This window comes from Acipenser ruthenus, chromosome 38 (assembly GCF_902713425.1).
Source record: "Acipenser ruthenus chromosome 38, fAciRut3.2 maternal haplotype, whole genome shotgun sequence".
NCBI classification, from domain to species: domain Eukaryota; kingdom Metazoa; phylum Chordata; class Actinopteri; order Acipenseriformes; family Acipenseridae; genus Acipenser; species Acipenser ruthenus.
In genome coordinates, this window is record NC_081226.1 from 2201305 (window position 1) to 2213975 (window position 12671).

At 40.8% G+C, this 12671-nt stretch overlaps 1 protein-coding gene across 5 annotated transcripts in view; it reads left to right on the forward strand.

Annotated features, from left to right (window-relative positions):
* LOC117434121 (discoidin domain-containing receptor 2-like) overlaps positions 1–12671 on the forward strand; it is a 44055-nt gene that overhangs the window by 15337 nt on the left and 16047 nt on the right. For all 5 annotated transcript variants that reach the window (XR_009310947.1, XM_059009141.1, XM_059009142.1 and 2 more), the window contains 3 exons: positions 9549–9665; positions 11125–11227; positions 11881–12109. Coding sequence is in view for 4 of the 5 variants with exons in the window: in XM_059009141.1 (XP_058865124.1) it covers positions 9590–9665; positions 11125–11227; positions 11881–12109 (408 nt within the window). In the remaining variant the exon portion in view is untranslated. The remainder of the gene's footprint in view (positions 1–9548; positions 9666–11124; positions 11228–11880; positions 12110–12671) is intronic.

The window sequence follows — 12671 nt, forward strand, 5'->3', positions numbered from 1 at the left end:
TGAGCTCATTCAGCGCCTCTCTGTTGGAACCCCCTCTGGGCAGAGAGGTGTGACTTGCTGGCTTGTGTTCCCACCATGGCTGTTTCTTGTTCTGCACACACAAAAAAATAAATTAAAACCCCCTCTTTGTGTTTGTGATTCACATGCTGTGACCTTGCCATTCCTGAACAGATTAAAACAGCCTGACTCCTCCCTCCCCGAGCTACTGAGAGAGAGCGAGAGAGAGCGAGAGAGAGCGAGAGAGAGAGAGAGAGAGAGAGAGAGAGAGAGAGGATAAGTATTTGGGTGTATGTGGAGGCTGACTGTCTATTTGTTTGTCTGTCACACTTATAAAAATCTATAGACAACTGCTAATGCAATTATGACGAAGCATGACAAAACGATATTCTTTTGCACGGTGTTCCAGACTGCACTGTGACTCTGTTGGTATCACAGAGAGCCTCTCCTTCTGGACTTTATAAGCTGGAATGGCTGAAGGTATTGTTTCGACTGTGCTGCAGTGTAAACACTGTTTCTGTAATTGCATTTGTGATTGTAAATTTCCACCAACGTTACATTGAGATTCCCCACACTGACTTGCTTGAGAGCAACCTCGGATTCTATTTGGTGTGAAGAGAGGTGAAACAGTTAGACACTGCTGGCAGTTTGAAAGAGAAGCATGGGGGTTGGGCAGGCAGGGGCAGTGCTTTATTGTAGGGAGTGGCACTGTGACTCTCTCCCACTCATACTGGAAACTGCATGTAAATATGAGCCTGTCTCTACAAGACTGGGAACATACCTTGAAGCCAGTGTTCAACTTTTTCTCACTGTGTTCTTATACTGAAAAAGATCATACATTGAGTCAAAATGTTTCAACAAGAACAGTAAACTCTTGATAAGTTTCTTTTTTAGCACTGCAACAGTAGGGAATATTTTTCTCCAGTCTTTGATGAACTTGTATTTTTTTTGAGTGAGTGAATTAATTTAAGATAGCGTTACTTTGCTGTATTCTGTATGATCGTATCGCAGCGATAAAAAAATAATAATAAATTCCCCACATAATCCAGTTTGTTGTAATATTTTTGAAACTGGAAATCATTTCACAAATATCTTTCAGCAGCATTTTCCAGCAGCAATCTAGAGTTTAGCAGATCAACACTAACGCTCAGATTTGAAATGAAAGGCTATTGTAGGAACAAAAAGTAAACAGCAGTGTTGTTGCTGGAGTGTGCATTGATCTGGGTACGCTAATGAATTTTCTGACTGTGATTTACACTGTATCTAATCCAACACAAATCACTTCCTGTACTTTAGAGCAGTCACATTCCAAAACACTTGGTAGAATATTAACTTTTTCAAAAACACCTGGTAGAATATTAACAACAGAAATCACATCACAGTGCAGTGCATTGTCTTTGTCTATGAATACCTAATCTTCACAGGTTTACTGTAGGGAGTAGTCCAGACTGCACGTGACACTGCAGGTTTCATTGCACAGATTCCTGGTAAAGAAATGAATACTTGGGAAAAACTATTTTTCCTGGTGTAATAATGAATGTTTGTTTCGCGCAAAAATATTTTTAAACTAGTGACTGATCAAAAACAGCAATACAGTGTCGTCATGCATCACTCCTTTTAATTTTTAACCTTTTGCAAGAGAAACTTGGATAGGGAACAGAAAATGAAAGGAAGGAGAGCTTTTTCAACAGCTTCATTAATATGGGAATACTTGCTTTAAAGGGATGCTTTTGATAGTCTACTGTACATTTTCAACAATACATAATTTCTTCAAGATTAATAACCTATTCTGCATGTTCTGCATAATTCTCCATGGTTTCTGCTTTAGATGATTTTGCTAATAACTATTCCAGGAGAAATGCATCTGAAAAAACTCCTTGAAGCGGGCTTTTATAAAGTGAACCGGGGAAGCATATCAGTGTTGCACAGGCAAAGCTTCACCTTTTGGCTTCAGTGCAACGCTAATATTCCTCCTCCCCTAGCTTCCTGTCCCTCGCGTCTAACCACCTGCTCCAGTCAGTCTGTCTACAGTACCTGTCTGCCAAATGGTCACTACTCTTCAATTATTTAAGTAAACCGCTCTGGTACGGTATGATTGCTCTATTAGGCATAAACTGCAGGTTTCCAAATGCTAGTTGCATTACAGGACGAATGACTAAGTGCTAATTAAGATGCGGTTTTATACACATCTTTGGAGAGGAAGGAGTCCGTGCTTGTCTGTTTGTGATGGTAAAGTACAGGTCCCGGTTGGGTCTGTATTGTAAACAGGAAAATGAAATGCTATCGACTGGCTAAATGCACGCTTTGCATCGCTTGCAGAAGAAGTGCCCGTTTTCAATCCTTACTCCTGTTGAAATTATAATTCGTGTTTATGTGCCAACTGTTATAAATACGGTAGTTTATCCGTAGCAACAAAACAAAGAGCAAAAAACAAACCGAGGGGAAAAAAAAGCAGATGTCATAGAGAAAATTACTACTAACTGCGGTGAAAGTTGCAATTAACGGGAGGTAAAATGTGAAATGCGATTCACGATCATTTTTAGCTGAAAATCTTTAATTGAAAATGCCACTGTCGTTCAACCTTGATTCTTTAGTATAGTTCTTCTAAGTCACTTAAATGCAGCTGCTTAATGTTTTTTTTTTTTCCCGCTGGTATTCAGAATGCAGTCTAGGAATTCTAGTTCTGACAGTCCAAATGCCAGCAACTAGAATACAGCGCTGGTGTCCCACAGTATGTACTGTGTTTCCAGCCCATGAAAGCTTAGGCGTCCAAACACAAACTGAAATGAACCTGCACATTTCCTTCTTCATTTCTCTGGTAGCACTGTGCTGTTTCAGTCACTGTCCTCCTCTCTCTCCAACTCCACTGGAGCTTTCTAACTTTACAAACGGACTACATTTAAAACTAAACATTTCATCATCCATCCGTGTGCTAAAATAACACGGGGGAGAGTCTCTCAAAGATTAGGGAGAATATTTATAGAACAGGTGTGGCTTTTTATTGTTGTGGTTCAGATTTCAATCCGCTGTTGTCACAAGTCCTGCTTTCGCTGGTTCACTCTGCTTACAAGGAATCTGAGAGTCACGTTTTCAGCTGCTTCTTTCAACCGTCTCTACTGTACACAACTCTGCCCTATAAAACACAACCCCACGAAGCAGTGAACGTTTGTGCTGTGAAGCTAAATGGAAAGCTACCTCTCTTACTGTTGCAAATTTACATCATCCAAAATATAATATGCTGCTTTAGGCATATTGCTACGGAACTACATTCATATCATCTGAGAGAAAACATCATTTTGGTGCAGTGGTAAAGGGATCACGAAGGCCAGATCGAAGCCATATATTTTATAAAGGGATAACGCTTGATTTTTTTTGCCCTTTATCTTTTAACAATATTGTCCTGTCAAAACCTCTTCCTGTATCACTGGTTCATTTGTAAAATTAAAGACCTTTAGTCAAACGCACTGTTGCCTGAATAGAACAAATAATGGGTCTCTGTGATCGATTAGATCTTTCTATATCTGTGTGGTGGTCTGCATGTCTCTGTTAAGTATGAAGCCTTCCTGTCACTTGTGGTGGAAAAGTAATTTCAGATTGAATGGTCTGTATCGGTTCCTACTTTAATTACATCATTTAATATATATATATTTTTTTAACATAGTGTGCAGTATTTCTCGGAGCTGGCTTTTTCAGACTTTACCACTAGGCAATAACCATGGTCCCCAGTTTATGGCCTGGAGGGCCACAGTGTCTTCTGGCTTTCATTCCAGTTACTTAATTGGTCTAATTATTTGATTAACTGGACACATTTAACACTTCTCTCCAGGCCTCAAAATGTTGTATAGGTCATGTACCTTGAATCAAGGAGATTTTTTAAAACTTTCAAAAGACCTTGAAAAAAAAATTAACCACGTCCAATTTGAACAAAGAATTAGATCAGTTAAGTTAATTGAGATCTTAAGTTGGAATGAAAACCAGAAGACCCTGCGGCCCTTGAGGGCTGGAGTTTGACACCCCTGCTCTAGATACTACCTCTTCCCAGATATGAAATTCAAGTGTAATCCAGCAGCGATGACATCCACAGCCTGTTTCTAGAAGCACTTGGCTGCGTTTGGGGAGTGGTTATGTCATGTTGTAGATTCTCAAGCCTCTTTTATTGTATCGGATCTCTGATCGGGCATGCAGCCGAGCCACACTGACTCCCAGGGACATCTGCTTCCAGCACAACTCCACACAAATAGAAGCTGGGAAGGAAATCTGACCCCCAGCACAGGGTGGCTTAAGCCATTCCAGGCTCTAATTCATCAGACACAGCTCGGCTTGCAACTGCTACTGGACGGCTGTAATTAGCTGTGTGAGCCGTAGCCTGCCTCACAACAAATGATGACATGTTCCATTTCTTGTATGTGAAAGAATGTGTGACTGGCACAGAAAGTGTCAAAGCGGCCTGTTTCTGTGCACCGCACCAATATGTTGTACCCGTTAATGTAAAATCTGATAGTTTGTTAAATTCCAGATTCTGAGTCATTTTATGGGTAATGCGCGTGATAACAAGTGCCACATTGCCACTGCTGCTAAAAACACATTGCAACACATTATTATTATTATTATTATTATTATTATTATTATTTATTTATTAGCAGACGCCCTTATCCAGGGCGGGCTTACAATTGTTACAAGATATCATTATTTTTACATATAATTACATTATTTTTTTACATACAATTACCCATTTATACAGTTGGGTTTTTACTGGAGCAATCTAGGTAAAGGGTGCAGCAGCAGTGTCCCCCACGTGGGATTTCACCCACGACCCTCCGGTCAAGAGTCCAGAGCCCTAACCACTACTCCACACTGCTGCCCCATTGCAACACATAAATGAGGCATTCAAAAAACAGAATACCTGCCAAGTGTGAGATATTATTATTATTATTTTTATTATTATTATTATTATTATGAATTAGTCATTTAGCAGACACTTTTATCCAAAGCGACTTGCAGAGAATAGGGGGTGAACTATGCATCAACAACTGCTGCTGTGAAGTCACTTCCAATAAGCCCTCTTTCTCTAACCACTGGACCTCCAAGCCTCCCAAGTGCACCAAGTGTGCGATACAGATCCTGTGTGTCGGATAGCTGCTACCCTGCAGTCCTTCAGATGATGTGCTGCACTCCTCCAGCTTGCCTGTCTTCTCTGTCTCAAGAACAGACATGGAAACGCTTCTGCATGAAGTAATGAGTGGCACGAAACACTTAGCTGTGCCAGTTTTGGGCCGCATAGTAATGGAATAACGTAAGGGCAGCATTTAAAGCTGCAGTGTGCCACAGTAATCGGTTTGACTGTAAAATAATATCCAGGGACGTTAAAAGTGAAGTCTTGCCATTGTTTTAGTTATTAACCTTTTCATTGCACATCACAGGAGCTCCCGTCCTTTTCAACATGAATTTGATAATGTTTTTGATGTATTTTATATGGCTTATACTTACCGCTACTTCTTAATCGACGTTTCTGAAGCACACTGCTGAAACTTGATTAGCTGCAACATCTCGCAGGATTGCAAGTATCCGAAAAAAAAAATCAAAACAGGACCCTAGTTGTGACCAAGAAAAGGCAGCGTCAACAATGCTTGTTTTTTTTTTTTTGTACATAACACGATAGCTAATATGTAAAACCGTGTATCTATCGTGTAGACAAGCATTTTGGCTAATGTCTTAAAGTTTTGGAATAGAATGAGTTTTGCTTTAGAATTTGCATTGAAGTTATGGAGGTAATAAGGAATAAAATAATTTGAACTAACTAATAAAACTAATAAGAAATTACTTGCAACAAGTGTGCTGCTCAGGAATAAATACAGATTATGACTAGGGCCAGCACCATCGCTTTTTCATTTTATTCAGGCCTTTTGAAATGTGTCTTTTGCCTTTTTAGATTTGTTTAAAAAATAGGGCCAATAAAATGGCGGTCCCTTACAGGCGTGAGCACAGGAAATGTTATGATCTGCATGCTTTCAGGACTAGCCCCTGTCTGTGAGCTCCAGTCCAGTCCTGCTCAGGTCTTGAGCGGCTCTCCCTGACAAACACAAGCAGGTTCTCAGACTAGTCTGTCAGGGAGGGATGGAGGCTGCCTGACTGCCTGCTGGCTGGCTTGGGGTCTCTGCTCTGTAGACTGTGAGCTGAGGCTGCAGTGAATCCCTTGTCTGTTCTCTCTCTGGTCCCCAGCCAGCAGCTGCCCTCTCAGCTGTTTAAACCCCTTCCCCTCTCTCACTAAACAAACAGCCTGCCAGCAAGCACACCTCTCTCTTTGTTTATTAGGCTCAGCGTCCCGTTCATTCAGTTAAAAAACAGTCTAATACAGAATTTGATAAAAAAAAAAAACAGACGTTTAAAAATGCGGTTTTAATTGTAAAGTTAGAAAAACGCAGCGGATAAAAAGCTAGTTTTGTAGAAATAGAATAATTACAGTAAAATAGTCTAAAACCTAAAATTTAAATACGAAATAAATGTAGTTGGAAAGTTCTGAGGTGTGTACAATGTCAGATTTGGTGTTTATGTTCAACTACACTTCCCTTATGAGCAGACAGGAATGTCGTTTGACGGTTTGACGGTGCTGGGGAGTGAAAGTTACAGCGACGACTGCCTCTTGAGTCACTAGGAGTCATTCCCGGGGAATTACAAATCTTGACAAATCTGACTAATATCCATCTCCTCTCTTCCTCTCTCCCCTCTGTGACCCAAGCTGAAACTCACTCTCTTTCCTGAGCTGAGTCAGACAGCTGTTGTAAGAACAGTAAGAATGATCCTTCCAGTCTTTTACTTGAATTGTTATGCATTTGTCTTGCCTTTATTACATAGGCTGTACCCTATGGTTTCATATACTAAATCAATTATTTCACTGCCTTAATAAATTGTTAACTCATTAATAAAACACTTAGGCTATTCATGACTGTTAATATTAAGTAGTCAAAGAAAATAACAAAAGTCATAAGCACGAACACGCATTCAGTGCATCTTTATTAAAATGAGATATAACCTCACAGGATGTAAAGCATTTTGCACGTCTGATGGGTGTTTTTTGCCACTCTTCCCAATAGATCATCTGCTCAGTGCTCTTAGGAGATCGCTTCAGAATGACAAGTGAAGAGCAGTCCACAGACAGCTAGCACGTCTGCTTTCTGCACTTCTCAGAGACTGGACCTCAGTGTTGGAACGATTTGGCCTCCTTAGCTGGTGATGCGGGAGGCTTCTTTGCAAACACTTTCTCTCTTCAGGCGCTGGCATGTCTCGGAGAAAGGGCCTCTGTTCTCTCTGCACACTCGCACGTACGCGAGAAGAATCGTTCCCACTTGAAATATTCGTCTGCAGCTGGCTGACTCTGCACTACAGCCTTACTGGTTACAAAGATATACAGTTGTGGAAGTCGTTATGAGTGAAATAATTTAAACATAAATAAATACTAATACGTGATGTTGATGTAGGGTGTAAAGAACCCATCCCCTATAGTTAAATAGATACACAAATTAAAAACAGCTACACAATCATTTGTCAGTAACTAAATTAAATGGAAAATGCAGGCAAGTATTCTAGATCGTTGGCATGTAGGTAACATATTTGTATACATAATAATAATAATAATAATAATAATAATAATAATTAATCTTTAAAGAAACCAATGTAGCATGAACGTCAACTCTCACAACCTAAAACAAGTAGAAAAAAACCCCTAAAGACACAGATCAATGGATTTAATCAACAAAGTCCACTGCATTTCTATTCCTTTTAGTTATATATATTTTCTTTCCTTTTGTAAACTGATGACCTGTAACTAGAAACACCTACAAAGGTAATGTTTAAACATGGGTCTGGGAGATAACAGCCTTCTTAAAGGAAAAAGTGAGCTTGTGGCAGCTCTTGCGATGTTGTGAATGAGAATGCATGTTTTTAACCTGTTTAAATGGATAAACTTGAATTTGTTCTGAACTGCGTAGCGAGGGAGACCGGGGGGGGGGGGGGGGCGAACAAGACAATGGAAGGAAATGTTGCTCAGCATTAACACGCAGACTGCTTTTCCAAGGAATCTGGCTCCATCTGTGAGTCAACTAGGAAATAGATTGCCGATACAACAGCGGAGAACAACAGCATACTTTGTTAAAGAGAGAATAGTTACTGGCAGTGTGTGAATAAAGACATTGCAGGATCTGATTCATATACTGTTACGGATATCAACCACTGCCCCCTATAGGTGAGTCTGCTTATTTAATAGCAGAGGAGGCGGTTGTACAGTAAATAGAGCCCATTCAGACAGGAGCTGAGACTCCAGGGCCATAATTGAAACTTCTTTCAATGAAGCTCTCTGTTCATGGTGTGCATTTCTATAACTGTTAAAAGCAATTTGAGGGGCTTCGGTTGATATATATATCCTCCAGTGGAAATGTCTCTGGTTTGATTTGTTGTGCATATGAAATCAAAACACTTTTTATTTTTTATATAAGCAAAGTAGTGATTGTCTAATTTAACTGATCACTTTATAGGCATGCAATTAATTAAATAGTAAGAGAATAGGAACACATGGTAAAATGCAGGAGACTTTCTAGAAGTTGTTTAAGATGCCTAATTAAAGCACAAAGCATTTTATAAGTAACTTAAAATCGACAACTTTTTAGACGCTGAGAACAATTAAAAAGGTCTAATTAAGCACATGATTAGTTTAATTGATGGTCTGATTAAGTAATTGAGAACTCTGCTAGAATGAAAGTCAGCAGACACAGGGGGTCCCCAAGGGCCAGGATTGGGGAAATTCTGATCTAGAGAACCGCTTATCCAGATGTGAAAATACTTGATTTCAATATTTCTTGTTTTCCACAAGATATTGAGAGTGCAAGTGGATATAAGAGGTATTGAAAGTAAACAAATCTGTCTAGAGAAACCTCTCTGTGTCAGTTACATCTTTCCATGTGCACACTGGGAATAGGCTGTGCTCACAGTGTTTGTCATGAAGCCTATCGGGTGCATAGTAATTGTATCGGAGTTATCATCCACACAGATGCGATAATCTTTCATCAGTAGTCTTTGCAAGATTTACAGCTATACTCATAGTGCGCAATGCAATGTCGACATGTACCTCGCTTTTTATGTGTTTATTTATTTTAAGAATTAAACACTCGCTTGTACCGTACTTGTCATAAAATCCTCCTAAAGATGTTTTGTTATTTGACAGGTATTGTTTTCAAATCAATCAGAAACCTTTCTTATCAGTTAGCCAACCCTTGTGTGGTCCTGTTTGCCCACCAGTCTGTTTTTCCTGTTTTTCTGTTTTCCCCTAATACCTGCTTCTGACTCATTTTCCTCACAATTGCTTGCTAGACCTAAAACATTACCGTTTTATTACTTTGTGAGGTGGCTGACAATCCAAACTTGACTTCTTCTCTACAAAGATTTGAAATCCTCTTCTTAACAGCACTTCATTTTCTCAATCTGTTTTATTAAAAACCGTCAGGACCTTTTTTTTTTTTTAACTGAGAGATCTGACCCTGGCTGTCTGGTTTGCTCTGCAGATATGCCTGGATTGTGGAAGTGACTACCCTACCTTGCTGCGATGGGATTCCTGAGGCTTCTCTACCTGCTGATTGCTGGGGCAGCTGCTGTGGAGCCAGACGGACACTTCAACCCAGGTGAGGCAAAGCAACCGTGGCACAGGGCAAGCGATTATGAAATGCAATGACTCGCCTACAGCTATGGCCAAAACCTTTAGCATCACCTAGAATTTTAGGATTGAGACATATTTATAAAATCAAAAGAAATATGTATGTTGGTCAATTTATATATTTTATTTAACATCATGTAATTTTAAGGAAACTACAAAACAATATTGCAAAAGTCTACCGGAAGCCATAATAGTAGTACAGTATTTCATGTTAAATTTGAAATGTCACGTTTTTCCATTTGTCTTTTTTTTTTTTCATTAAGTATATGGAAAACTGCAAGCGGTATGCAATTCAATCTGTTAACGTAACATAATTCAGCAGGTTTCATTCGACTTCATGAAGCAAAATGTGTTAATTCTATAGGGGTGATGCAAAACTTTTGGCCATTGCTGTACACTGCGGCTAATCAGCCTCGTATTAAAACTGGAATGGGTGAAACTGCTATGCAATGTAAGTCTTATTTCCATCCCTGCAGCTTTAAATGCACATATGTCAGGCTCCACCTCCCTCTCAGAGAGAGAGAGAGAGTTAGAGAGAGCACAATCTGTCTTGCCAGTAGTGAAGTAAAGGCACCTGTCCCCTCTCTCTCTCTCTTCTCTCCTCTCTCTCTCTCTCTCTCTCTCTCTCTCTCCTCTCTCTCTCTCCTCTCTCTCTCTCTCTCTCGCTCTCTCTCTCTCTCTCTCTCTCTCTCTCTCTCTCTCTCTCTCTCTCTCTCTCTCTCTCTCTCTCTCTCTCTCTCTCTCCTATTCTTTCACTCAGCAACTGGCACACAGTGAGAAGCACAATACATTCCTGGGGCTTGCCGTCATCCAACATATTCTTTTAACCCTGCAACACCCAGTTATCCTGATCGGAATAACATGCATTGTTTATCGGGATTTTTAAAAATTTGAGAAAACGAACGCATATAGAAATAGGCACCAGTGTTGTTGTGTTGAATACACATACAGTGGATGAACCGCGCTGATCTATTCAAGCACAGCCAAGCCTGTAATTGGAGAAAGCTACCTCCTTACCAATAATGAGACAAGGTTAATCCTCCTAACTATTCACGGAGCCAGTTTTCAAGTTCCTAGTTCAATTGTGTATGGTTGCCTGCCTGTCTGTATGTTACAAGCACATTTGTACATACATCTGGACAACACGCTTTGATAAAACTGGCTAAGACATTCTTTAGCTGAAGTTATTGAGAGTATCAATATGGTATGTGGAGGTGTGCTTTCAGTTTGCATTTCACGCTTCTATTTTTGCATGCTCAAAGTTCCGGTATGTTTTATATTACTGTAATGCTTGTTTTTTGTTTTTAGTAATTATATCGAATCAATTTTTCCTTTGATTTGAAGCAGTGTTAACAGGTGTAGATCCTGTAATGTTTGGACCTGCGTCTTTCTTCTCACTGACCCTCGCTGCTGCTTTTATTCCCCAGCTCTGTGTCGCTATGCGCTGGGTATGGAGGACGGAACGATCCGCGATGAAGATATTGTAGCCACCAGCTCCTGGTCTGACTCCACTGCAGCTAAACACGGCCGGTAAGCAAGGAGCGGGGTTACAAGACAAAGAAAGACTGTTATTTATCATGAATTAGTCATTTAGCAGACCCCTTTATCCAAAGCGACGTACAGAGAAGAGGGAGTGAACTATGCATCAACTGCTGCTGCAGGGTCACTTACAATAGGACCTCGTTTGTTTTACTTCTCATCCGAAGGACGGAGCACAAGTTAAGTGACTTGCTCAGGGTCGCACACAGTGAGTCGGTGGCTGAGCTGGGATTTGAACCTGGAATCTCCTGGTATTAAGCCCTTTTCTTTAACCACTGGAACACCAAACCTCCTTGGTTATTCAAATACACTGTGTACAAAATATACATAGGAAGGAAAGCTTCACCGTCCCGATAAGTCCGTTTCAAAGAGACCATCATGATGGGACAGCAAGTAAAGGTAGGATGGAAGCAAAGGGGGCTTAGTGGTTGGAGCAGGGACTGGACTGGATGGAAGAAGTGTGGTGTTAGAGCTGTGGGACTGGGGGAAAGGGAAGCAGCGTGACCCAGGGGTTAGAACTGAGGGCCTGGGAAAGAGGGAGGCAGTGTGGACTTTTGGGTAGAGCTGAGGGACTGGGAGGGAGAGAAGCAGCGAGGCCATGGCTTAGTCTTATTTCCCCCTCTGTTTCTTTCTTTCCTGCCCAGGCTGTCTTTGGGAAATGGGGATGGTGCTTGGTGTCCGGCAGGCCCGGTATACCCCAATAACGCAGAGTTCCTGCAGGTAGATCTGAAGAGACTGCACTTTGTCACTCTGGTTGCCACGCAGGGTCGCCACGCCGACGGCCACGGCAACGAGTTCGCCCGCGCCTACCGGCTATTCTACAGCCGGAACGGACGCACGTGGATCACCTGGAGAGACCGGTGGAACAACTACGTAAGGGACCGTCTCAAAACTCCCTGCTTCCATTGAAGAGGGAGCAGAACCATTATTTTTCATTCTTCAAAATAGCTTGCATTTAAAACAGTGGGACTCGCATGTGGCTCATTCTATTCATTCCATTGTTCCAGCCTGGTCCTTAAATACTGAATTGAGCTTTCCAGGGCCTTCTTACAAATAAGGGCTTAAACTTAGTAGAGAAGTCAAATGTGTCTGCTGTAGCACAAGCTATTGAAAGAATCTGGGGGATTGTGGAGATGACCTATCAGTCAATAAGCATATTTTCTATGAATCTAAAGCCGTGTTTATTCAGCTGTGTTGAGACTTGGTTGTTGAAAGTAACATAATCTAAGGACACCTGTCTGTCTGACTGTAAACTCTGCATACGGTAGATGTATGTCATGATGATGTGTTTTGTTCATGTTATTCATACATTTGTATTGCTGCAAGGGATTTTATGTCACTTCTTAATACCGATTGGATAACTCTGATAATAGGTCTGATCGGTTCAGTGTACAGCTAATGGCCAAAAGTTTTGCATCACCTAGAATTTTAGGAT